Consider the following 24,331-nt stretch of genomic DNA (forward strand, 5'->3'; position numbering starts at 1 on the left):
GTGGGAGTTTGTTCCAGAGGGTCGGTGCTGCGACTGTGAAAGCCTGGTTTCCCTTTGTCACCAGTCTTGTGTGGGGGATTTTTAGGCAGATTTGGTTGTTTGAGCGGAGGGATCTGGAGCTGGTTGATTGGACCATTGCATGGTGCAATGCTGAACCTCTGAAGCTGTTTTATATATGGCACATTCTGCCACTGTCGTGTTCATGGTTGTGTTTACCTCCACCTGAGTAACGCCCACGTTACTTGATGACGGAGAACGGTGGAACGTTGGTTCAGGTTCTCCTTAAATAGGTGTAAACGCGGGCTGGTTCGCCAGAGAGCACCAAGTTTCAGAGGCTCCAGAACGGAGCTGGAGCTTGAACCGGAGCCCTGCCGGTGTGAAAGCACCCTGGGATCCTGTGTGTATTGTGTGTGTGTGTAAAATGTCTGTCGAAGCAAAAATACCCACTTAACATTGGCTTTTACCAATATTGTTGCTTAATGTATACAGTATATATATGGTACATCTCTACTATGAATAACTAACGGCAGCTATTCCCCCCAGGCAGGCCAACCCTGTGGAAGATGCATCCCAGAAGAGCTCTGAGGCAGAGGAGCCGTGGGACTCCCCCAGCGAGGAAGAGGAATCGCTGTACAGCACGTCGCCTCCCTCCACCCGCCGGGAGATGAAGCGCATGTCGGGCAAACATCAGAGGCACAACCAGGCCAGGGCTGCTGGCCGCTCCCCTAACAAAGGTAGTAGGAGTTTGAGGTGACGAGGCCTTTTTAGAGGCCACCGGGCAGTGAACGAACATGGCACCAGCAAGTAGTAGATCAGTAGGTGACCACCATGGGGGACCCCCAGGGGGCCATGAGGGGTTCCAGAGGGTTCCCAGAAACATGGGGAATAGTTTCATTTCATTATTTTAGTGAATGAACAGTGACCATGTTCTATCATAGTTGTATCTTTATCCAGTATCTTTCTACAGTTATGGACTTGTGCATGTAATCATGTCTATTGTCTACCATCCAAAACATTCTCAGAGGGGGCCGGTCTACTAGATAAAATGTTATCAAATGGGGCGATGGCACACACACACCCCCTCACTCCCTCAGTCCGTGAGGAGGATTGGTGCTAGATTGAGAACGGGCCGTCTCTCGGAGAGTCGGAGATCAAATTCATGATAGTTTGCGGCATATTGAACGGACATTCATACATAGCAACGTGCCTCCAAACAAGGTGTGATAAACATGAATTGATATATTTTCCTTGGCATGAAACAGAAAATAGTATTTACCATTAGGGACCTGCATGACTCTTCTTTCTCTATTCAATAACGTTTTACCCTGAGGGATGGTGGTCGCGGTTGTTGTTGTATTCAGTTCAATGACGTGTGTCAATGACTCTGTGTCATGCAGTGCATTCAGTCCCACGCCCACAATCTAATATTATTATTATAATATTTTTTTGACAAGTCTATTATTCATTTTAATATAGAATATTCTTTGACAGCCCTACTTAACAGTTACTGCATCACCCCTGAGTGGAACATGGAAAGCCAAATAAATAAACTAGTGGTGGGACTCGATTAATTTTTTTTAATTCAAGACTTTATAGTTACCGGTAATTAATCACATTTTAATCGCATATCAATATTTGATGCGAAAAGCAACATATTTCAATAAAAAAAAAAAAGGTATACGAGTGAATCAATGAATATACATTATACATACGTTTAAGCAGCAAAATCCTGTATTAGCTACTACACAGACCAACAGATAAATGCAATTTTTAACAAAGTACAGCAATTTTAGGAATAATATATATATAGCGCAAAGGACCTTTTGTAAACTTCTTTCTGTAGTTAATTAATCGAAATGAATGCGATAAAGTCACAGCCCTAAACTTAAACGTTCCCCCACTGTACCGAAAACCCCTAGTAGATAACAATTGAAATCTCTTAAAGAATACCTTTTCTGTGTAAGTATCGTGCATGTTTTTCATCTGTACTGCATTTATTAAAACATCAGTGTTTGAGGATAGCTCAATAATTCTCTCCAATCAATCCAGTGTTGTAGATTTGTGTTGAGGTTCCATAGTTCCTTGCATTTTGCCCTCAAATTGGCTCCTTGCGGTAATTTTGGGGATGTGTGACTGGGCTGAGGAAACATTCCAAAACTGTATAAATACTCCTAGAACCCTAAACCACTTTGCTAGCTCAGTGTTTTTGTAACGAGGATATTTCTCTGAATGTTTGAAATAATATGTTGTGTATAAAACATTCAATCAGAATCATTATCCATATGTTTATGTTTTCGTATATATGTAGTTTATGAACATTAAATCACAATAATTATCCATAATTGTGTTTATTCATAGCCACGGCCTAAGCCCCTTGCTGTTCTCTCTGTATTCATGGTTAAACATCAGGGTTTTTAGTACTTGCCCTGAAAGTCTTTCTGCAGCCATTTCTGTACTTTCTCCATTAGCTCCCAGGTTAGCTCTCGGATTCTGGTTACTGAAAACAATTGAAATACCTAATAATAACATCTCCATCCCTTCCTCAGTGTCAGCCGAGACCACCCCGTCTGTACAGAGAGAGAGTCCCAAGACGGCCGAACCCTCCGAGGAACAACACAGCTATAAGCAGGGCAAGAAGCAGAGGGCCGCCCTGCGCTCCACCGAGCGAGACCACAAGAAGACCTTCGAAGGCGCCTTCATGCTGGATCCGCTGTCCAAATCCAGCTCCTTCGGTACCAACAACATGGACCCCCGGAAGCACTACCTGAGCTTGGGCTGCAGCAGCGGCAAGCTGCCCGTCTCCATGCCCCACCCCATGGCCCGCACCCACCGCCAGACGTCGCGCACCGACTGCCCCGCGGACCGCCTCAAGTTCTTTGAGACGCTGCGGCTGCTGCTGAGGCTCACGTCCATGTCGTCCAAGAAGAAGGAGAAGGAGCAGCGTGGCCTGGAGAACACGGTCTTCATGGGCCACAAGGAGGTGATCTGGCTGGAGCTGCAAGCCTGGCACGCCCGGCGCTCCACCGGGGACCAAGACCTGTTCCTCTTCACCGCCCGCCAGGCCATCCCCGACATCGTCAACGAGGTGCTGCTCTTCAAGGTCAACTACGACAGCCTGAGTCCCTGCAGAGTGGGCCCGTGTCCGGGACCTGCACTCGGCCTGGGCGGCTACCAGACCAGGTAATTAAAGGAAGAAAGTATTGCCAGTGGTTAATATGTATCCCCAAATATATATATTTTTTTATAATAATAATTACACGACTAGTCAAAGAAAATAAAAAGCCAGGCCTAATTGTTTGCAGTAAGAGCCATTGACTGGAGTATGCCTAATGATGACCTTTAGAAAATCTATTTGAAAAGCTTAGGCTAAATAGGGAAGCATCAACAATACAGTAGAGTGTATTATATAGACATCATCAAAGATACTCAAGATAGTTTCCTGCTGTAGTATAATTTTCCAATGTGAACGGTACGGGGCTGTTCCCAGCTGCAGATCATTCCTACCCAGTGACATTTTATAGCTGGGCAAGCTGCACTAGTTAACTAATGGTAGTTTGACGTGGATCCCGGCCTGTAGTGGACTGATGATGTTCTTTGCTAAATCTACAGAAGACAGTGTACCTCTGCTGAATGTTTCCATGTAAGCTAAACAGCAGATACCAAGTATTTCCCAAACGGCACTCCTCAGATGAGTAGTAGCAGTTTAGCACGTACATTTGTGTGAATGAGAGAACCAGCTGCGACTAGCCAGGGAGGCGTTCAAGAGCCACAGCATTTGAGAATGTGCCAATCAAAATATACAGCCGTTTTCACACATTTGACTGATGGTTTTATCAAAATAGTTGAACCGACTAGTAGTTTCGGACGGTGTTGGCTAGCAGGTGCGCATTGTGTTTGTTTAATCATCCCTGTCCTCTACACTGGGAGTCGCAGCTGGAACTAATGGGAGTCAATGATCCGTATACAATTTGAATATCGGATTTTGAAATCTCAACATCCACAGTGAATAAGATCTGGCTAGTAGTGCAACCGTTTCATTCATTACATTTAAAATTCTAGCCACATTGAGACTTGATCTCTCAACTGGTGGCAAAGAGTCCTTGTATTAAATCTCTCATATTGGAAGACTCCCAACATTTGAAAGCATCCATTATTACCACGACGAGCCTTGACCTTGACTTGTTTGCTGCTCCTAGCTACCAGAGTGTCCTCGAGGCAGCCTGCAGAGAGGAGAGCCAGCCTGAAGCAGCAGCAGCAGCAGCAGGGACCAACCACTGTGAGGTAGACCCCTGGGGCTTCAGCGCCTGCCCACCGGCGACACTGAACGCGGCGGAGCCCCTGGGTTCCGGGGCCGGCTGCAGGGAGCACCTCCAGCGCCAGCGGCTGGCCTTTGAGCAGGTGAAGCGGGTCATGGAGCTGCTGGAGTCGGTGGAGGCCCTGTACCCCTCCCTGCAGGCGCTGCAGAAGGACTACGAAAAGTATGCGGCGCGGGACTTTCAGGGCAGGGTGCAGGCGCTCTGCCTGTGGCAAAACATCACGCAGGACCTCAACCAGAAGCTGCGCGTCATGGCCACCGTGCTGGGCCTGCACGATCTCTCGCGCATCGGCTGGCCCGTCTTCGAGATCCCCTCGCCCCGCTGCTCCCGGGGCAACGACGAGGAGGAGAACGAGGAGGACGAGGAGAACGACTCGACGGCCACGTTCACGGCCGAGAGCGACGGGGAGGACAGGGACGTGGGGGCAGAGGGGGAGCTGTCCCCCTGCCTGACGCCGAAATTCGCCCGGCTGCTGTCGGAGGACGAGTTCCTCCCCGCGGCCGGGACGACGGGGGTTGCGGACCTGTCGTCGGTGGGAGGGGGAGTGTTCTGCCCCACTGCCATCTACAGGCCGTTTGTGGATAAAGCTCTGAAGCAGATGGGACTGCGTAAACTGATCCTGAGACTGCACAAACTGATGGACCGCTCGCTGCAGAGGGTCAGGGATGCCCTGCTCTGCCACACTCCCGCCCAGGAGGTGAGAACGCCGCATGGCACTGTCCGTTTTCACTGAACACCTTGGTTTCAGCGAGATGGAGCCGGTGAAGTATTAGGTTTGGTATGCATGCCAGAGTTCGGTGGCTCCGGCTGCGTGTTATATAAATTCGGACGTCAGTGCTAAATGCAGCTTACCTATGTCCAAGGTTATGTTTAAGTATTCAGGCTACATATATTGCACCATCTAAAAATACGACCGGGCAGCGTACGCTATCATGAAGTACTGTACTCCTTTTAATGTCCGTATGAATACCGTACTTTGCATCTATGACACTTTGTGTCCTTTTAAAAATGTATTTTTGACTTTATGGCATTGAACAATCGTACTGTTTACTTTAGGTATGTGATACCAATACTAGTATGTTGGAATTTTTCCTAGAATTAGAAATGAAAGCAAATCGACAATCTTTCAAATTCTTATTTATTATTATTATTATTATTATTATTATTATTATTATTATTATTATTATTATTATTATTATTATTATTATTATTATTATTATTATTATTATTATTATTACCGTACTTTTCGCACTATAAGCCGCACCTGACTATAAGCCGCAGCAGCTAAATTGAATGATGTGTACATATATAAGCCGCACTGGACTATAAGCCATATAAAACATGTGTTTTAATGTTTAATTACCATAATGTAAGGAGTGGAGCCTGCGGCTTAATTTGACTCAACACGGGAAACCTCACCCGGCCCGGACACGGAAAGGATTGACAGATTGATTGCTCTTTCTCAATTCTGTGGGTGGTGGTGCATGGCCGTTCTTTTATTGAGCTTTAAGTTCCCACCTCTACAGAGAACGACTCCCATTGGGACACAATACTGTCGGACAAATAACAAGAATTAACTCATTTGTATTAAGTTTAGCAAATAAGGGAACAGATAAATAACATTTCAATGCAGTAAAAAAAGCAATATTTGGATTTTCGGGTTTTGTCCACATATAAGCCGCACCGTTATATAAGCCGCAGGGTCGAAAAATGGGGGGAAAAGCCGCGGCTTATAGTCCGAAAAGTACGGTATATATATATTTTTTTACTTCTACAAAGATATCTATGGTGAAAAGTTTATTAGCCTTTATTACATGGCGTTTTCACATTCGCCGAAATGCTTGCTTGTGATTGGTCAACAGCCCCCCGACAGCGGTCATTATTTTTCAATAATGACCGCTGTTTTTTCAATAATGACCGCTGTGCGCAGCTGTTCGCAATCAAGCCCACTGACACACACTGTTTCAGTGCAATTAGACACTGCCGGTGTTCTGCTGCCGGCGATGACGGGGCGTAGCGACGAGCGGAGCCAGAACGCAGCCAGAACCAGTGTTGCGAGTCGATGTAAAATGAATTAGGTATATTGTTAGTAAGTTAGCCATGTAATAAGCGGGATAATGTATAGCTATACTCGGTCATTGTCGCAAAATAATTTACCTTCACTGACGTTTAAAACACCTCGCCGAAGCGGCTCGGTATTTTAAACTCCGTGTCGGTCAATTATTTTGCGACAATGACCTCGTAGCTATACATTATCCCTTACATATCCCCAACATAATGGTCCTATGACCCCCAAGACTAAATGGTAAATGGCAGCTTTTTTATATAGCACTTTTATCCAAAGCGCTTTACAATTTGTTACTCACATTTTACCCATTAACTCACACATCCACTCACACATCCACTCACACATTCACACATCGACGGCGGAGGCAACCATGCAAGGTGCCAACCTGCTCATCGGGAGCAATTGGGGGTTAAGTGTCTTGCTCAAGGACACGCTGCCCGGGAGGAGCGGGAATCGAACCGGGAACCTCCGGATTGCCAGACGACTGCTCTACCTCCCAAGCCACTGAGCCTCTGTACTACTCAGTAAAACTAATGGTCTGAGTCTGTACTACTCTGTAAAACTAATGGTCTGAGTCTGTACTACTCAGTAAAACTAATGGTCTGAGTCTGTACTACTCTGTAAAACTAATGGTCTGAGTCTGTACTACTCTGTAAAACTAATGGTCTGAGTCTGTACTACTGAGTAAAACTAACTAAACTAAGTAGTTAGTCTCAGACTTAGTCTATGACGTCCCTATGAATGTTGCCATGTGATTTTAGAATTACAATAAGCTTAGCAGTTAGCTTGCGGCTAATGCTAGTTAGCTCGCGGCTAACTTAACATTAGCCTAGCTTGCGGCTAACGTTATAACTGAACAATACACACAAGCCCCGAACCGTGGAGGTCGTACCGAACGGTGTACAGTTGGAATGCGTACCGTTCCACCCCTACTAAATTGTAAATGCACTTCTGTTTATTCTCTGGTGCCTCAATGAATACAATGAGGGCAGTTTTAAAAGGTGGGTAAGGATATTTTTCTGGATAATTGGCTTATTATAGATTTATTTTTTATTTTTTATAGATTACATATATAGTCAAGTTAGACCGCGCTCACAAGTTCTCACACTGGGTGCTGCAATCCCAGAAAGTTCAGTATATCAAAAAGCAGGGTAGCCGGACCAGCACTCTCAGTTTCAATGTTTTTAATGGCAGCCTGAATGGATAGCAGACATGTTTCGGACAATTTCCTTCTTCAGTGATATGGCTAGCAAATGGATTACATATAAAATTACATATATATTAGGATTTAATTAATTATTCACCCACAAGAGTTTGTAAGATTGTTTGCTAAACTGGTCCTGGGTTATTGGAGAACATAGGACAGGCATTAAAGCGTTCCGTCTTGAGACGGATATCCGTCCATTTTATTTGGAGTTCAGTCATTTGATTCGGAGTCGTGACGGATTTTAACCTGAGCCAATCGGAGGCGTCGAATATCATGAAAAAGGGCTATTTATTTTTGGCCGCGGCCGCGCCAAGCAGTCATTGGCGAGCATAATGTCCCGGTGCTATGAAAAAACCTGTCGGCAATGAATGAATTTACTGCGTAGCTGCCTGTGTGAAAAAAAGATTTGCGTGTGAAGTGAATCTGGGCCACGCTATATACTTGGAAGTTGTAGTCTATCGTGTGATTAAATACCATGTCTGCGTAGAGTCCAACACCAAATCCCAGAATTCCTTGCGAACAATCGAATCGAAACTGAATGTGGCCAGTTCTGTGCAGCAGCATCGCCAAAGAACTTCCTTTCAATAAATTTAAGCCGCTAATTTTGCTCTGCAAGAAGAACGGAGCAGATATCAGTCCATCTTATGACAACCACGTCCGATGTGGAGAGATGATAAGAGACCATAGCCGATTAAATTAAGTCTGATCTGGCAGTGATGATTGCCGGGGACACGGACACTTCTAACGTTCAGCCATGCATTAGGTGAGTCGCCCACTATTAGGACGTGAAATACTGTCTACTTAAATTTCCCTCCGGGGATCAATAAAGTATCAATCTATCTATCAATCTATCTATCTATCTATCTATCTATCTATCTATCTATCTATCTATCTATCTATCTATCTATCTATCTATCTATCTATCTATCTATCTAATAATGAGACAATATGCAAATAAGATAATACTAGGGATGCTCGATATTGGCTTTTTTACCGATACCGATATTCCGATATTGTCCAACTCTTAATTTCCGATACCGATATCAACCTATATCAACCGATACCGATATATGCAGGGTTTCCCCGTCCAAAAAACTGAATAATTTCAGGTAACTAATAATTTCACTGGATATATATAACAAATATTGTTATTGTTTTTTTTTGTTTTTAAACCGATACCGATATTTTCCGATATCACATTTTACTGCCGATATCGGCCAATAATATCGGTCGGCCGATAATATCGGACATCCCTAGATAATACTATTAATAATTGTCACGGTTCCCTGTATGAAAGTGGCTCGTTTTGCATAGTATTACATTCCTCTTCTATAAACAATCAAAGTCCTACCGTAAGAGCCTCATACGGGTCAATTAAACCTTTTTGATTAGTCTTTCCTTCGAGCTAAGTTGAACTGAACATTTCACTGTCAAAAGCGCAAACTTAAACAAGGTTGCGTCGCAAAACGGTTTTCAAAATAAAGGTCACATATACAAATACCTCTCAATTCTTATTAAAAAAAGTCCCGGATATACATAAAACATTAATTGGCATAGATCTCTATAAACGGCTATAGATTTCTCATTTAGGGGCAAGTGTGCCCCTAGTGAAAAAGCTTAGCGTACAGCCCTGCTAATGTACAGTCTCCTCCCCATATGTATATAATCTCTGTTAGAATCTATGGGTAACAGTACTGTATATTTTCTCCCACCCACCCACCCCCTCCTAATGTACAGTCTCCTCCCAATCATATGTATAATCCCTGTTAGGATCTAATACTATGGGTAACAGTACTGTATATTTGCATATCGTATGTCACAAATGTAACATTACTATATACCTGTAGTATGTCATGTATGTCACTATGAATTGAAAATGGGGGACCCTGATGTAAACAAGACTAATGTCTTTCTCTGGTCTGCATCCCCTTAACAATTGTGTGTATTGAGCTGTACTGTATTGTACCCATTCTGCAATCTGTTAATATTGATTGATTGATTGTTATTAACAGATTGCAGAATGGGTACAAATACAATACAGTACAGCTAATTACACACAATTGTTAAGGGGATGCAGACCAAAAGACTTTCATCTTGTTTACATCAGGGACCCCCATTTTCACATGACATACAGATAGACAATACTGCTACATCTATACATTTATGACATACCAGATTTACAAATACAGTATTGTTTGTGATACAATAAGAGTCTAAAAAAGAGTATATACATTTGACGAAGAAACTGTACATTGGAGGAGGTTGGGTGGAGGGGGGGGAACTGTACATTGGAGGTAGTTGGGTGGGAGGGGGGGGGGGTAACTGTACATTGGATTATCGACGAAACCGAAACAAGTTGGCTCCCTTAAAACGCTAACGCTATTAAAATAAGAATATGACTTGGCCTGAAAAAAAGTTCAGTCAGGAGATTTTTTTTGCTTTAATCCCTGACATAGGACAACACTTCACTTTAACTGGTCTCATGCAGTTAGTATTTCCACAAATTATTTGGCAATAATCCACTTGATAAAGTAAAATAGGATGCAAGCGAATAATACCAAGGCTTGAGTCGAGTGAAAATGGATTACTGACGAGCTTTTAAAAGCGGTAGCCTACTACTGAAGGCTAAATATTGATTGATACATTTTATTCAATAAAAACATGATGCATGTGCAGATAATGCTCTCTGCGTTTGCTTGAAAAGTCGGTGTGAGGTGCGCTTGATTTCTATCACAGGCCAGTTGAACTGTACCCAGGTGAGGCAGCAGGCCAAAATAAATTGATAAGCTAATTCTGTCTGGGGGCCGGTTGAAAATGCCAGACGGGCTGGATTTGGCCCGCGGGCCTTGAGTTTGACACAGTAACTGGGTCATGATGTCTAGAAAGAGACGTTTCTTATGAGTTTTAAGATTTTGCATTGAGCGCCACAAGCCAACTGTCATTTAGCTCCATAGTGTGACTATAGGGTGACGGCAGATATCTCTACAGCAGATATCTCCAAAACGAGGCGAATCACACTGAAACTATCTAGAATTCTAGATAGATAGCACTAAGGGGGAAAATATGTAAATTTTTATTTTGGATGAACTGCTCCTTTAAGTAAGTATTTCCCAGCCTCTGACCGACAGGCAGTTAGTACCTTTTTAAGAGGAACGCGATGGTGGTCTTAGTTTTCCGATGCAATCCCGGGAACACCACTTGGGGAGATGTTCTTGGCCTGCTAAGTGGTGTCCCCAGGGTTGCATCGGAAAATGAAGACCACCATCGCGTTCCTCGTCCTGCTGGTGCCTCTGGGAGTCTGTGGAAAACCTCTTTTGTTGCGCATGTCTGGGTTTGAAAAGTGATGCAGAGCGTGCTCTATTTCCTGTAGAGTATAGCAATTTATAGAACTTCTGAACTTTGTTACTACATTTAGCTGTGTACTGCTTATTTTTACTTGGCAGCACTGATGCTCCTTAGATAAAAGCTCAATGTAGAAAATATTTCATACTGGCAAACAAGCCTTTTTCTTTTTTTTTTTTTTAATTTTTTTGAGCATTTATTGCTTTTTCATGGTCAGACATGACCGACAGAGGAGGAGAGGGTGAACGGGAGAGGAGGTGGGGAAGACATGCGACAAATTATCCCCCGGAAGCGGGAGGCGAACACGAGACAGCCGCGTAGGTGTGCGAGGCACTATGCGGTGTGCCACGAGGGCACCCCAAAACAAGCTTCTTTTAAATATTTATATATATATAAAGGGGACATATTTTAGTCCTTGTTAAACAAGGTACTTTTTCAACACAAAAAAACACCCCACTCAGATTATGCATTCTAGCCCCTCTGTTTCAGTCTTGTTTTCAATGGGCTCTTCTGGTTTCTCTGCCTGTAATGGGCAAGCTGATTTGATCGTGCAAATGTGATAATTATCTAGCAGGTGCTTGTACCATCAAACGAAATTCAGACCCAACTTTCAGACTAGACAGTGCAGATCGAATATGACTCAAGATCCAGCAATCTTGTTGTTAATTTCTTTTTGCCAGACATATTTTACGTTCAACTTTATGTAGAAAATAGAAGATTTACACACAAGCCTCCATCTTGTACACACGCATTTTATCAAGATATCTCCACACGCACGTTATTAACTACGGCGGTTGTGGCTGCAATTCTGAATGGATCGTTTCAAGAGGGGAGAGTTCTTGTCACAGCTGAACTGCAGAAAATGCACATATTTAACATTTTCTCAGTGTCAGGACAGGCCCTCATTCTGTAATAACAATGCAACACAGGAACACTTTCATAATAGGACCCCTTTATTCTCTGCCAAGGAGGTTATGTTCTCACCCCCTGTTCTTCTATTCTGTTTGTGAACATGATATAAAAAATAAATAACAGCCAGATTTCCATGTAATTTTGCTGTGAACATTCATAACCCCAAGAGGAATGAACCTATTTTGGTGACCTCATGACCTCTCCTCTAGTGCCACCATCAGGCCAAACTTTACATTTCCAAATGAGTTCCAAATCTTCTGACTCATTCATCCTACAGTTACTAAGGGTGGGAATCACAGAGTAACTCACAATACGATACCATCACGATATGTTGCGTATGACAACGATGGTATTCACGATACAGGCGATTCTGCGATAAGCGATACATTGCAAGACAAGTCATATACGATACAACGATATCTGTGTAACTGAAGAAGAAAGAATACCCCCTCATTGTCTGCATCGTGTCCGCATTGTGATCAGATAGATCAGATCAGCTGTTAACACTTTGAGTGCCAGCAGGGGGCGCACGATTTATCGCTTGAATGCCAGCCTTTTTGGACTGATTTTCCGATATTTCATGATTTTCACGGATCTATTTCTATATTCTATATTATGGCTATGTGTCTAATACGCCCGTCGCTTATCAATGACTTGCTTGCAGTCAACATGTACGAAACGGATTGTTTTTTCATCGTACATTTCCGTTTATACCGTTTTGAAAAACGAACGTTTTTGGAAATTACAAAAAAAAAAATATATATATATTCTGTGATAATAGCTCTTTACTGGAATACACGTGACAACACGTTGTCATTTTCCGGCTGATTTATGAATCGTTTTCAAATAAACGCTAGATTATTGATAGTATATGTGTACTTATGCACGCTAGAGAAGTGGGCTGAAAAATCGATTATCTATGCCCTGCCTGGCGCTAAGGCCGCACACACACACACACACACACACACACACACACACACATAGGGGACACGTTGAGATATATGTGAAAAATACGTCTGATTACCCCAAGACTGGTAACATAGATTCCTTACCTCACATCAGATGTTCTGCAAAAAGATTATTCCAATTCCTGATCGCCATTCCAAATATCGATCGCGTTTATTGATCCAACGTTAGGTACTCGAAACAGATAATCCACACTGCTCTGAGGGTCCACACTGAATCCAATCGTCTCCGGTTACATGCCTGAGAAGTAAAATGTGGATTCCGGGTCCCCCCCCCCCCCCCCATGCATTTCCCGTAACTCGTAACTCGCCCGATCATCCACCAGGCGGCAGTATTGAGGCGTTGCAATATCAGACAGGGTGCAGCTGCAGTCCCGCAGGGAGGCTGGATTAATTATGAATGCCATGGCGAAAAAATTAAATATTGATCCCAACAACGAATTATCACATTGTTGGCGTTCAACGCATGGCGGGCAATAACGAATTATGACGTTGTTGGCGTCCAATGTGTTAATGTAATCAAAATTCAAAACTATCCCTTCAATGGGCTATCTGCTACCTCCCCTAAAACCTTTACTTTTCTTAATTGCACTATATCATATGTGACAACACAATTATTTAGAACTGTAGTAGTATAGTTGTTGGTAGTTGTTTTGGTTAGTAGCCAAATTATTTATTTAGTTCATTGTTTACATTTGTTTTTAAAGCTAAGCTAATGGAGCTAATGTCAGCTTTTGCCACATATATCTGTATTTGTGCTAGGGCATGTATGCTAATGTGTCTCCCCTGAATCTAAGCTTTTATTCTTCTTAATTTTAGTATATGACGACACAATTGTTTATGTCTGTAGTCGTAGTATAGCTGTTGGTAGTGGCAGTTGTTTTGGTTTAGTATTGCCATTGTTAATTGTAGGGATGCCCCGATCGATCGGCCAGCGATCGGTATCGGCCGATATTGACTCAAATAGCTGGATTGGGTATCAGTAAAAAAAATATATACATTTTATTTTTTATTTTTTATAATAACAGATCAAATAAGAAATAACAATTCAGTACATTTATATCTGTGTTAATTTGTTAGATTTAGTTTCACTAAGTTAGGAAAGTAATGTTTTAAGTCAAGCCTGATGTTGCCTTGCACAAAAGAATGATCCCAGTCTCTTCCACACAGTGAGGCATACAGTTTATTAATTGAACAATGGGTATTTACATTACATTTTTTTTGATCCACATTTTCTCCCATTTTCTATATTTTCTCCCATCCCAATTTCGTATCATCCAATTCAACCCTCCCCTGTCACGAACGCTGTTTCTTGCCTCCCACAAGCCGGCTGCAATGTTGACTAAGTCATACATAGCACAAGTCCCTTCCGGTACTTGAGGTAACAGCAGTCGCATCTTTTCACCTGCGCAGCTCGATCTCTCAGTGGCGAGGAGTAACGCGTGGGAGGCTCACGCTGCCCCCGACACTTCCTGATTCTACTGCGCAGGCGCACCAACCGACCTGTAGGAGTCGCTGTCCACAACGCCCGATCCCCACCCATCAGTTTCCCACCCCCTAATACGGCCAATGTGTATTAGTACGGACGACCAGCTAAACTGAAAGCAAATGTGGAGCGCTGGGCTCGAACAGGCAAGCCCAGCGTCTCCTGATTTCGTGGCGAGCGCCTTGCCCACTACGCCACATAGCCGCCCCGGTATTTACATTACACCCCACCATGCGAAGTCATAAAATAATGACTCTGGTAAGTCAAAATGGTAATAGGCTTAATGTGGGGGAATACATTCAGAGCACCTGTATGTTTTAATACAAATATTGATATTTTGTGCCAATGTATTGATAACGTGTTGCAAGAGGAAGTGGTGCAATATATTCCTGAATATAATATTTTTTGTCCCACCCCTAACAAAATGTGCTGTGATGAGCATTCATTGATCTTATGACAATGTCATGTGAGGACGTATCGCCATTGTTCAATCATGGGTCTGGCAAGTGGCAATATAGGCAACTCTTGTTTCTTTCATCTACCCAGTACAATGTTGATTGTGAAAGTAATGGCAAAGTGGGGAGATTGTTAAGCCTTTACCGAGTGCGTTCATCCAGTTTCTGCTGTAATTGTACAGTATACTGTGCCATCCTCACAGAGACTGGTACATTTTGCCATTATGTTTTGTTCACAAAACTGTTTACATACTTGATGCATGCTGGTAGTAGGTAGTCACAAACATGTGACTAAAAGTATTCCTAAAGTGACTGGGCCATACATGAGCCCCAGTATTATAGGCACAAGACTGTATTACAGTGTTGGAGCCATAATTCTGTGCTGCTCTCCACCCCGCAGTATTGCGACTTCAACGACCCCATGCTGTACAGTGACTACCTGCCAGAGCTGTCGCGCCACGAGTCCTGTAGCGGGCCGGCCCATCCGGAGCTGGGGGCCGAGCAGGTGTCCTGGGAGGAGCTGCTGGACATGGACCTCCCGTCCTTCCGGCCGGCCTTCCTGGTGCTGTGCCGGGTCCTGCTCAACGTCATCCACGAGTGCCTGAAGCTGCGCCTGGAGCAGAGGCCGGCCGGGGAGCCCTCGCTGCTCAGCATCAAACAGGTCAGAGCGACGCGCCGTCCGACCCCCTAACCCTTCTGGCTTCAGCGCAGGTACCTGGGGATTTCAGGTGATTACTGGGGATTACCTCTTAGGTAGATGGAAGATATTATTGATGTATCTTGATTAGGGATGCTCGATATTGGCTTTTTTACCGATACCGATATACCGATATTGTCCAACTCTTAATTTCCGATACCGATATCAACCGATACCGATATATGCAGGGTCCCCACCCCCCCCAAAAAAAGGAATAATTTCAGGTAATTAACACTTTGACTGCCGGAAAACGCTTAAAAGCGTCATTCCCGGCCATGCTCAAGTTGCCGGAGGACGCTTTACAGCGTCCTTATATCAATATTTCAAAAATCTGCGATCGGATTCATATTTCCCCTCCGCTGGCCTGAGATCCACCAGGAGGACCCACTGAGCTCTCTGGCGGTTCAGGAGCGCCATCTGGTGGCCGATCGGTGCAATCGCTTAACAGGAAGTGCTATGGAGGTTGTGCTGATCGGCCGTATTACTTCCGGGCACTCGCTATAGGTTCCGGGACTCGATCTCGACACACTACATAGCGATCGATTGCCAATAACTCGATAAACAACATGATTTGGACGTATATACCATTATACAAGCTGGAAATGGACCGGGTAAATCTACATCCCATAATGATAAAATTTCTACTCTACGATGATCGCCCAACGGCGCGCGGAGACTGGGGTGAGTTTTAGCGTGTAAAATTACCGTCTTCGATACTAACTGCTATGATCAACATTTGACCCACATTAGATTGGTATAACGCTGCCCACGGAATTATAAACGCCCCCTAGCCCATCCGGTCAACATCAGATGATGTGTAGTAACTTCTAGAAGTACGTCTAGTTGGAATTTTTTATATCGCGCTGATTGCCATAAAACTGTATTGCATCATCAATATAATGCATTTGGGGCTATAGATCACGTTCTGGAGAAAGCTGCAGAAAGAGATGAAAACATACTTATACATTAGACCATACTTTACTATGAATATGTGAATGAAAAAGTTTAACGTTGCTACACAATGAACAATACATATAGGACTTTGAATGGGCCCTAATAATGGCAATGTAGCAATAGAATTTAAAAAGTTATACTTTTTAGGGGTACTTCTCCATAGACAAATAGAGCCGGCAACCTATGGTATATCATGAATTTAACCCATGGCAACCAAAGTGTTAACATTACAATCTCTTGTTGTGGAATTAACACAACATTATGCATACTTTTGACAATAAATAAAATCAGAATTTGTTCTTACTTGCTTGCCTGGGTAAATAAAGGTTCTAGAAATGTAAAAAAGAAAAAAAAACCCGATACCGATATTTTCCGATATCACATTTTAATGGCAATATCGGCCGATAATATCGGACATCCCTAGTTATTACATTCCATTATTAATTTAAGATTTTCTTTTCTTTTTCTGAAAACCGATACCGATATTTTCCGATATCACATTTTAATGCCGATATCGGCCGATAATATCGGTAGGCCGATAATATCGGACATCCCTAATCTTGATGCATATACACAGTGTTTATAAAGGGCAAAGTTGCCCTGTGAAATATTGCCAGGGACAAAGAAAAGCCCCCAAAATCCTCCCAGATTATTATTACTTGTCTGAAGTCAGTCATATCTTGCACCTTATACTTCTTACCTGACAACATCCCAACAACAACATTATAGAATATGGAAACGGAGGTGTGCTGTGTACTTGTGAATATATCATAAAACTATTTATTTCAGTCTTTTATTAATATAAGCAAAATGCCACAGGATTTCACAAAATGGTCCTGGGAATGGGTCACCAGGGGCAAGATCTTCTTGTTTTTAAATGTATTTATATATATATATATAAATTAGGCTGTTTGCCTAATACACTGTAAAAAAACAATCAAACGTAGTTGAATGGAATAAGTATATTTTCCTAAGTAATGGGAAAAGGAAGCTTACTTAATTACGGGACTATTACCACAAGATGATGACCCATCGATGTTCAACTATTATGTATACCTATTTCAGATTTACCATCAATATTTAAAATACTTGAAAAGCTTGTCTACACTAGACTAGTCTAGCAGAATGTTTGGAGATGATGATAGATGTTGATGGCTACTTTGTGTGTCTCGCAGTTGGTGCGTGAGTGTAAGGAGGTTCTCAAGGGTGGGCTCCTGATGAAGCAGTACTACCAGTTCATGCTGCGCGGCGTGGTCACCCACCCCCAGGGCCTGCAGACCAACGCTAACATCGACGAGTTTGAAGAGGATCTCCACAAAATGCTGGAGGTAAGATTCCACTCCATACCTAATCATGCAAGAATCGTAGTTAGTTAGTTTTTCTCCCAACAGTCACACGTTGTCTCATTGTGGAAAAGGGTATTTATCATTACTTTTGCTCTTCATTTTGCTCTAAATAACATTTCTGGCCATTCTTTGGGCTTGTATTGGAACACAACTGCACAATGCATCGAGGGACACGAAGTAACTAGACAAAAAGTATATTCTTTGATAATCCAATGCTGACATTAAAGCCAATTCGTTGTGGGTTTAGGGATGGGATCAAATCAACACCCTCTATGCGGTGAGGCTTCACAACCACACTTGTCTGTCTGTAGTGTGTGGTAGTGAAAGGTTAACCTTCGGTAGTGAAAGGGTTCAACGGCATCTGCTGCTGAACATGCGAGTGCTCTCCATAAGAACATTGTCTGAGTCTGTCAGAACCCGACTGAGCGCCTGCAGGCGAGCGGAGGCTTGCAGAGATTGCCATGGTGTGAGTCAATCTTTTGACACATTCAGCTCGTTACTTTCTCTGGAGCCCAGCTCCTCTGGACAATGGTGATAGAAGGCATGCAGGGCCACAAAGGGTGCCAGGAAGGCACATGGGGTTGAAGTCTGAAGCCGGCACTCTGCTTTGCCTGACAACATGATTAACTCAAGGAAGGGACATAATCTCATCAAAACCAGACCTTGAAGCAGAGTTGGTGCTATTCTTTTTTTCCTCCTTTCACCTAGATACAATTGGATTTAAGTGTGGAGGGCAAATTATCAGAATTCCAGCAGTATCTACCATCTGTCTGTGCGTGCATGTAATAAATCAAAGGGCACATGATAATAAGGTTTTGTATTATGAGAAACTATTTAAAATCACAGGTAGGCCGATCCTGAAGATTACATTGATATACCTTGTGCAAATCAGTGGCAAATGGAAAGAGCAGTGGTGTAGTCGATGAGTGTACGTTGTACCAATCTGTTTTCCTCTGGGATCAAGATGTACTTGCCTTTCAGCCAAATTACCATTTGCCATGTATTAGGGCTGACTCCTATTAGTCGACTAATCGGTCGAAAGGAGCCGTAGTCGCCTGCCAACCTCTTAGTCGAATATTTTTATTTTTTATCATTCTTTCCAAAAGAAAAGAGGCCTAGAAGCGTGGCTAACGCTAATGGCACGCATACCAGAGGCTAACTGCCTACGAAAACAGGCACAGAGGCACTGAAAGAGGATTTCACCCATCTAATGAACACACTAGACTAGACAAATATCAAGATGTATCCATCAGTGGACCAATTGCATGCTTTTGCAGAGGACAAGAAGCCTTCAGTCGACTCCTTCAGGCATTAAGCACCCCCCACAGCCCGAATGGAATGATAAAAAGAAGAAAAAGAAATAATATTATTTTTTTTTGTCGACTAATAGTCGACTAACGGCAAATTTTGGCCAATCATAGTCGACTATCCAAATCCTTAGTCGGGGACAGCCCTACCACTACCATGTATGTAGTGGTGTGACCGTATACCCATTTCCTCAGCAGTGGTATGTTCACTTCCCAAGCCATTGTCACAGTGCTGGAGAAGATAGAACCTCACACACGCATGCTGACTCAACCAGTTTCCAGTGGCTGAAAAAATATATATTCATATATTTGTAGTGCACGCCCAGTATTATGAGGGGTATAGTTCAGTAGAAAATAGTTCCTAGATGAACCTGCTCACAACAAGGTCTGTGGATTATCTTGAGTGAGATTCAGATTACTTTATTCACCATATTGTATATACAAATGGAACGTGATTCGACATTACAGTGCATGTTTTTTTTTTCACAAATAAGAATAACATAATAATAATAAATGGTTATAAAGTGCAAAACAGGACGGAACAGTGAGACAACGATAAGACAATAAAGTGCAGTGGTTGGGGACATGTATACATTGCAGCACAAAGTTCAAGTCCGAAAGTCCAGCCCTAGCAGCTAGGGGGGGGGTGGGGGGGGTGGAGCAGGGGGACACCTGACTCGTTTTACCAGGCGAGCTGCTGAGGGGAAGAAACTGAGTGTGTGACGGTGTCTTGGGCAGCCGTTTGGGGAGCATGGTTAAGAGGTTATGACCCGGGTTGTCTGCCATGATCTTCCTCACCCTCCTCAAGGCCCTGGTGGAGTGTAGGGACTCGGGAGGGAAGGGAGCAGCCGATCACACTCTCCACCGAGCGTATCACCCGCTGCAGCTTGCAGGGGGGATGAGTCTTAGGCTGAACGTGCTCTTCATTCTGGCTAGCTCCTCGTAGAGGGGGGGTGGGAGGGGTTCTCCAGGATGGCTTCTAGCTTTTTCCTCATCCTCCTCTCAGCCACCCACTCATCCAGCTCACCACCCACTACTGAGCTAGCCTTCTTCACCAGCTTATTCAGCTTGCTGGAGACCCTCGAGTTGATGTTGCCCCCCCAGTCCGGAGAACAGATATGTTCTTTAACCGTGATGTGACCGGGGTGACACCAGCTGGAATTAACGAAAATGGCAAGACCACCTCCCTTCCGCTTAATGGAACGTAGGCCAAATGCGTCCACATTTTTATAGGATTCTATCACATTTTCATAACGATAGCACCCTGCGCCGTTTTCATTGAGGTTTCTTACAAATTAACGATGCTTTATCTTGTCCTTTATATGCCGATTATCATTAGAATCTCAAATTGTACCATATGTCCCCCTTTAGACAACATATGTAACGCTACCAGCGCACTTTTGTTAAGATAATTAGTTGGCATTCTCGGTCGCTATACCGAGGTCGCAGTAATAGTTTAACGCTGTTCAGATCACGTCGGAGAATATAGACACATCCCAGTGACCTGCGACCTGTGCTAACGCTCTTGGGAAATGCAGTGTTGTAGTTCTCAACATTTTCAGCCTTTAATTTTAAACCAATGCTGCCATCTACTGACAACAAAAAAGTGTTGTCTAATCGTCACCTTGAGAGCTACTTCCGTATACAGCGTCGCCCCAAACCCATTCTAGAGATTCCCACTTTTGGGAGTGGGGCGTGGCCGTATTTGGTCCCAGACAATAAGAGTGGCCGCATTTGGGCACCGTGACGTTACCGCTCTGTTTATTTGTCGGCTCGCACCACGGTGAACCCCTGTTGTTCTATGCTGCTGTCTGGGAGGTTGTCGTCCAGCCAGGACTCCATGTTACAAAACATATTACTAATAATTCCTACAATTCTATCTTATGTCATCATAAATCAAAATTAAATACTTTTGCGGCACTGAGAACCAAATGTAAGCCTAGAATATATTATTTGTAAACAAAATTGCGGCCCCTATCTATGTGCCCCTAACAACTGTGAAATGTTGTTGTCATTTCAGGCAGCTTCCTAGCTTCAGACTATGTTTTTAACAATTGTTATATTCAGTTATGAATACATAGTAGTGCACATTTTACTTGGAAAAGGTACTTTTTAAAGATCTGTGATGCTCTCAGTGACTTTTAGACAAAAGATCCCTGCTTGGTATTGCACTTTATTTAAATAACCTGTTTTGGTCTGATGTGTGGGGTGGAGTGGAAGGGGGATAGGGGAGGGACTACTATCGCTCTGGCTCCGCCCACCGAGGTCCGTGAAGTCATGTGACTGAGCTGCCCCTGTGGGTCTGGCCCTATGTCTCTGCAGGTCTATTTCGACTACATGCACAGCTGGATTCAGATGCTGCAGCAGCTGCCCCAGGCCTCCCACAGCCTGAAGAACCTGCTGGAGGAGGAGTGGAACTTCACCAAGGTCATCACTCCTTACATCCGCAGAGGGGAAGCCCAGTCAGGGAAGCTCTTCTGGTCAGTGGCCCTGGAGGAAAACTTTACGTTCCTTTTACAATTTTTTTATTTTTATTTTTTTTAATATAAAAAAGAAAAATGATATACTGTTGACAGTATTTCCTTTTTAAGCAAACCCAAATGGCCTGACTCTGGTGGATACCTACACAAAATTAGTAACAGTCTGTTTCATTGGGGGCTGGGTCCCAGTGAGACTAGTTTTACTCGGTTCTATTTTAAGAACCTATTTTTTTAAAAGCATTTTGTTTTACCCATGTTATCCACCTGTAAACCGTACCATTGTAAACTTTTTGACTTTTTGCTTGTGTAAGAGTTTGGTCATAGTTTATACTATGACACTATTGGATTGTCTGCTCTGCTCTGAACAGTGACATTGCTGGGATGTTGCTGAAATCCACCGGGGGCTTCCTGGACGCCGGCCTGCAAAAGAGTGGTGATGAATTCTGGGAAAGTGCAGATGATAGCACAGCATCAGATGAGATCAGGTGAGATGATAATATGGTTATCTAGGGATGCTCGATATTGGCTTTTTTACCGATATACCGATATTGTCCAACTCTTAATTTCCGATACCGATATATGCAGGGTTCCCCCCCCCCAAAAAACTTGAATAATTTCTGGTAATTAACATTACATATGTCTTGTTGTGGAATTAACATAACATTATGCATACTTTTGACAATAAATAAAATCAGAATTTGTTCTTACTTGCTTGCCTGGGTAAATAAAGGTTCTAGAAATGTAAAAAAAAAAAAAAAAAAACTTTTTTTTAAACCGATACCGATATTTTCCAATATCACATTTTAATGCCAATATCGGTAGGCCGATAATATCGGACATCCCTAGTTATTACATTCCATTATTAATTTAAGATTTGAGCAGGCTGTGCTGAGCTTTTGCTTACAAAGTCTGTCTTTTCTTTAAGGCGGTCGGTTATCGAGACCAGCCGGTCACTCAAGGAGCTGTTTCATGAAGCCAGAGAGAGGGCGTCCAAAGCTTTAGGCTTTGCCAAAATGCTACGCAAGGTAAGAGGCTGCACTAACTTTCCTCCTCACTTCTAGGAACACAAGGCCTGCATGGACCTTCTAGGAACACAAGGCCTGCATGGACCTTCTAGGAACATAAGGCCTGCATGGACCTTCTAGGAACATAAGGCCTGCATGGACCTTCTAGGAACACAAGGCCTGCATGGACCTTCTAGGAACATAAGGCCTGCATGGACCTTCTAGGAACATAAGGCCTGCATGGACCTTCTAGGAGCATAAGGCCTGCATGGACCTTCTAGGAGCATAAGGCCTGCATGGATCTTCTAGGAACATAAGGCCTGCATGGACCTTCTAGGAGCATAAGGCCTGCATGGACCTTCTAGGAACACAAGGCCTGCATGGACCTTCTAGGAGCATAAGGCCTGCATGGACCTTCTAGGAGCACGAGGCCTGCATGGACCTTCTAGGAACATAAGGCCTGCATGGACCTTCTAGGAGCACGAGGCCTGCATGGACCTTCTAGGAACACAAGGTCTGCATGGACCTTCTAGGAACATAAGGCCTGCATGGACCTTCTAGGAGCATAAGGCCTGCATGGACCTTCTAGGAACACAAGGCCTGCATGGACCTTCTAGGAGCATAAGGCCTGCATGGACCTTCTAGGAGCATAAGGCCTACATGGATATTCTAGGAACATAAGGCCTGCATGGACCTTCTAGGAACATAAGGCCTGCATGGATATTCTAGGAACATAAGGCCTGCATGGACCTTCTAGGAACATAAGGCCTGCATGGACCTTCTAGGAACATAAGGCCTGCATGGACCTTCTAGGAACATAAGGCCTGCGTGAAGTTCTGAAGTTTTGACATCCAGCCCTATTTCCTATGCACAAATAATGTGTTTGATTGACGGTCCTCTCACTAGGGTTGGGCACCGAAAACCGGTTCTAATAGGAACCGGTTCCTAACTTCCGGTTCTGGAACTGAAAATGTAAATAGTATGATTTTTTTTTAAATGTAAAAAAAAAAGAAAAAGAAAATCGTGCGAAATAAGCTGTGACCTGTTTTGACCTGCACCTCAAAGAATCGGAATCGAGAATCGTTCAGAACAGGAATCGATATGGAGAATCGGAATCGGAACCGGAATCGTTCAAATCCAAAGGATGCCCAACCCTACTTCTCACTGTCTCACACAATCCACGCTGTCCTTCGTAGACACAGATTAAGACGCAACATTCCAAATGTATTTTTATTTACATTTATTTTGTGGTAAATCGCTAATAATAATTTTCAACACTATTTTAACCTGAGCCCAACTCTTGGCAAAACAATTGAGTGAGAAATTGAGCCCGACCCCCACGGCCATCAAGTCCAGTCATTGGGTTTGGTCCTACATGTCAATCTCTAATAATAATAATAATGCCACAACAAGCCCTGGGTGTGCAGCTCTTCCTCTGTGCCCCAGAACTGGGGCACCGTGTTCTTATTCACTGTCATGTCTTATCTGCCTCCTCCTCTGCAGGACCTGGAGATCGCAGCAGACTTCAGTATCACCAGCGGGGTGCCTCGTCTGCTGGAGGCCCTGAAGGAGAGGGACTATGTCAAGGTGTCCTGAAGTCTTTGTGTTTCCCTCTCGCTTCATTACCAGAGTTCTATGCTTATTTCAACAGCTTCATCTTCATCCTGCTGTCATCATGTCATTCCGTTTTTGCTAATAACTAGGGGTGCGAAGGATGATGAGATGGGACGGGAAGATCCATTTGCTTTCACCTGCAAACTTGATCATCCGTATTAAAGGGATAGTTTGGATT

The 24,331-nt window shown here is 43.5% G+C and overlaps 1 protein-coding gene across 4 annotated transcripts in view; it reads left to right on the forward strand.

Moving 5' to 3' along the window:
* The window catches only part of map3k4 (mitogen-activated protein kinase kinase kinase 4), an 83,353-nt gene that overhangs the window by 26,707 nt on the left and 32,315 nt on the right, over positions 1–24,331 (forward strand). For 3 of the 4 annotated variants that reach the window (XM_084321675.1, XM_084321677.1, XM_084321676.1), the window contains exons 2-10: positions 544–734; positions 2,547–3,180; positions 4,197–5,013; positions 15,152–15,412; positions 17,578–17,730; positions 21,378–21,535; positions 21,904–22,020; positions 22,461–22,560; positions 24,043–24,126. In XM_084321675.1, the coding sequence (XP_084177801.1) occupies positions 544–734; positions 2,547–3,180; positions 4,197–5,013; positions 15,152–15,412; positions 17,578–17,730; positions 21,378–21,535; positions 21,904–22,020; positions 22,461–22,560; positions 24,043–24,126 (2,515 nt within the window). The remainder of the gene's footprint in view (positions 1–543; positions 735–2,546; positions 3,181–4,196; positions 5,014–15,151; positions 15,413–17,577; positions 17,731–21,377; positions 21,536–21,903; positions 22,021–22,460; positions 22,561–24,042; positions 24,127–24,331) is intronic. The other variant, XM_084321678.1, reaches the window with a different exon arrangement.

This window comes from Notolepis coatsorum (assembly GCF_963971535.1).
Source record: "Notolepis coatsorum genome assembly, chromosome: 9".
NCBI lineage: Eukaryota > Metazoa > Chordata > Actinopteri > Aulopiformes > Paralepididae > Notolepis > Notolepis coatsorum.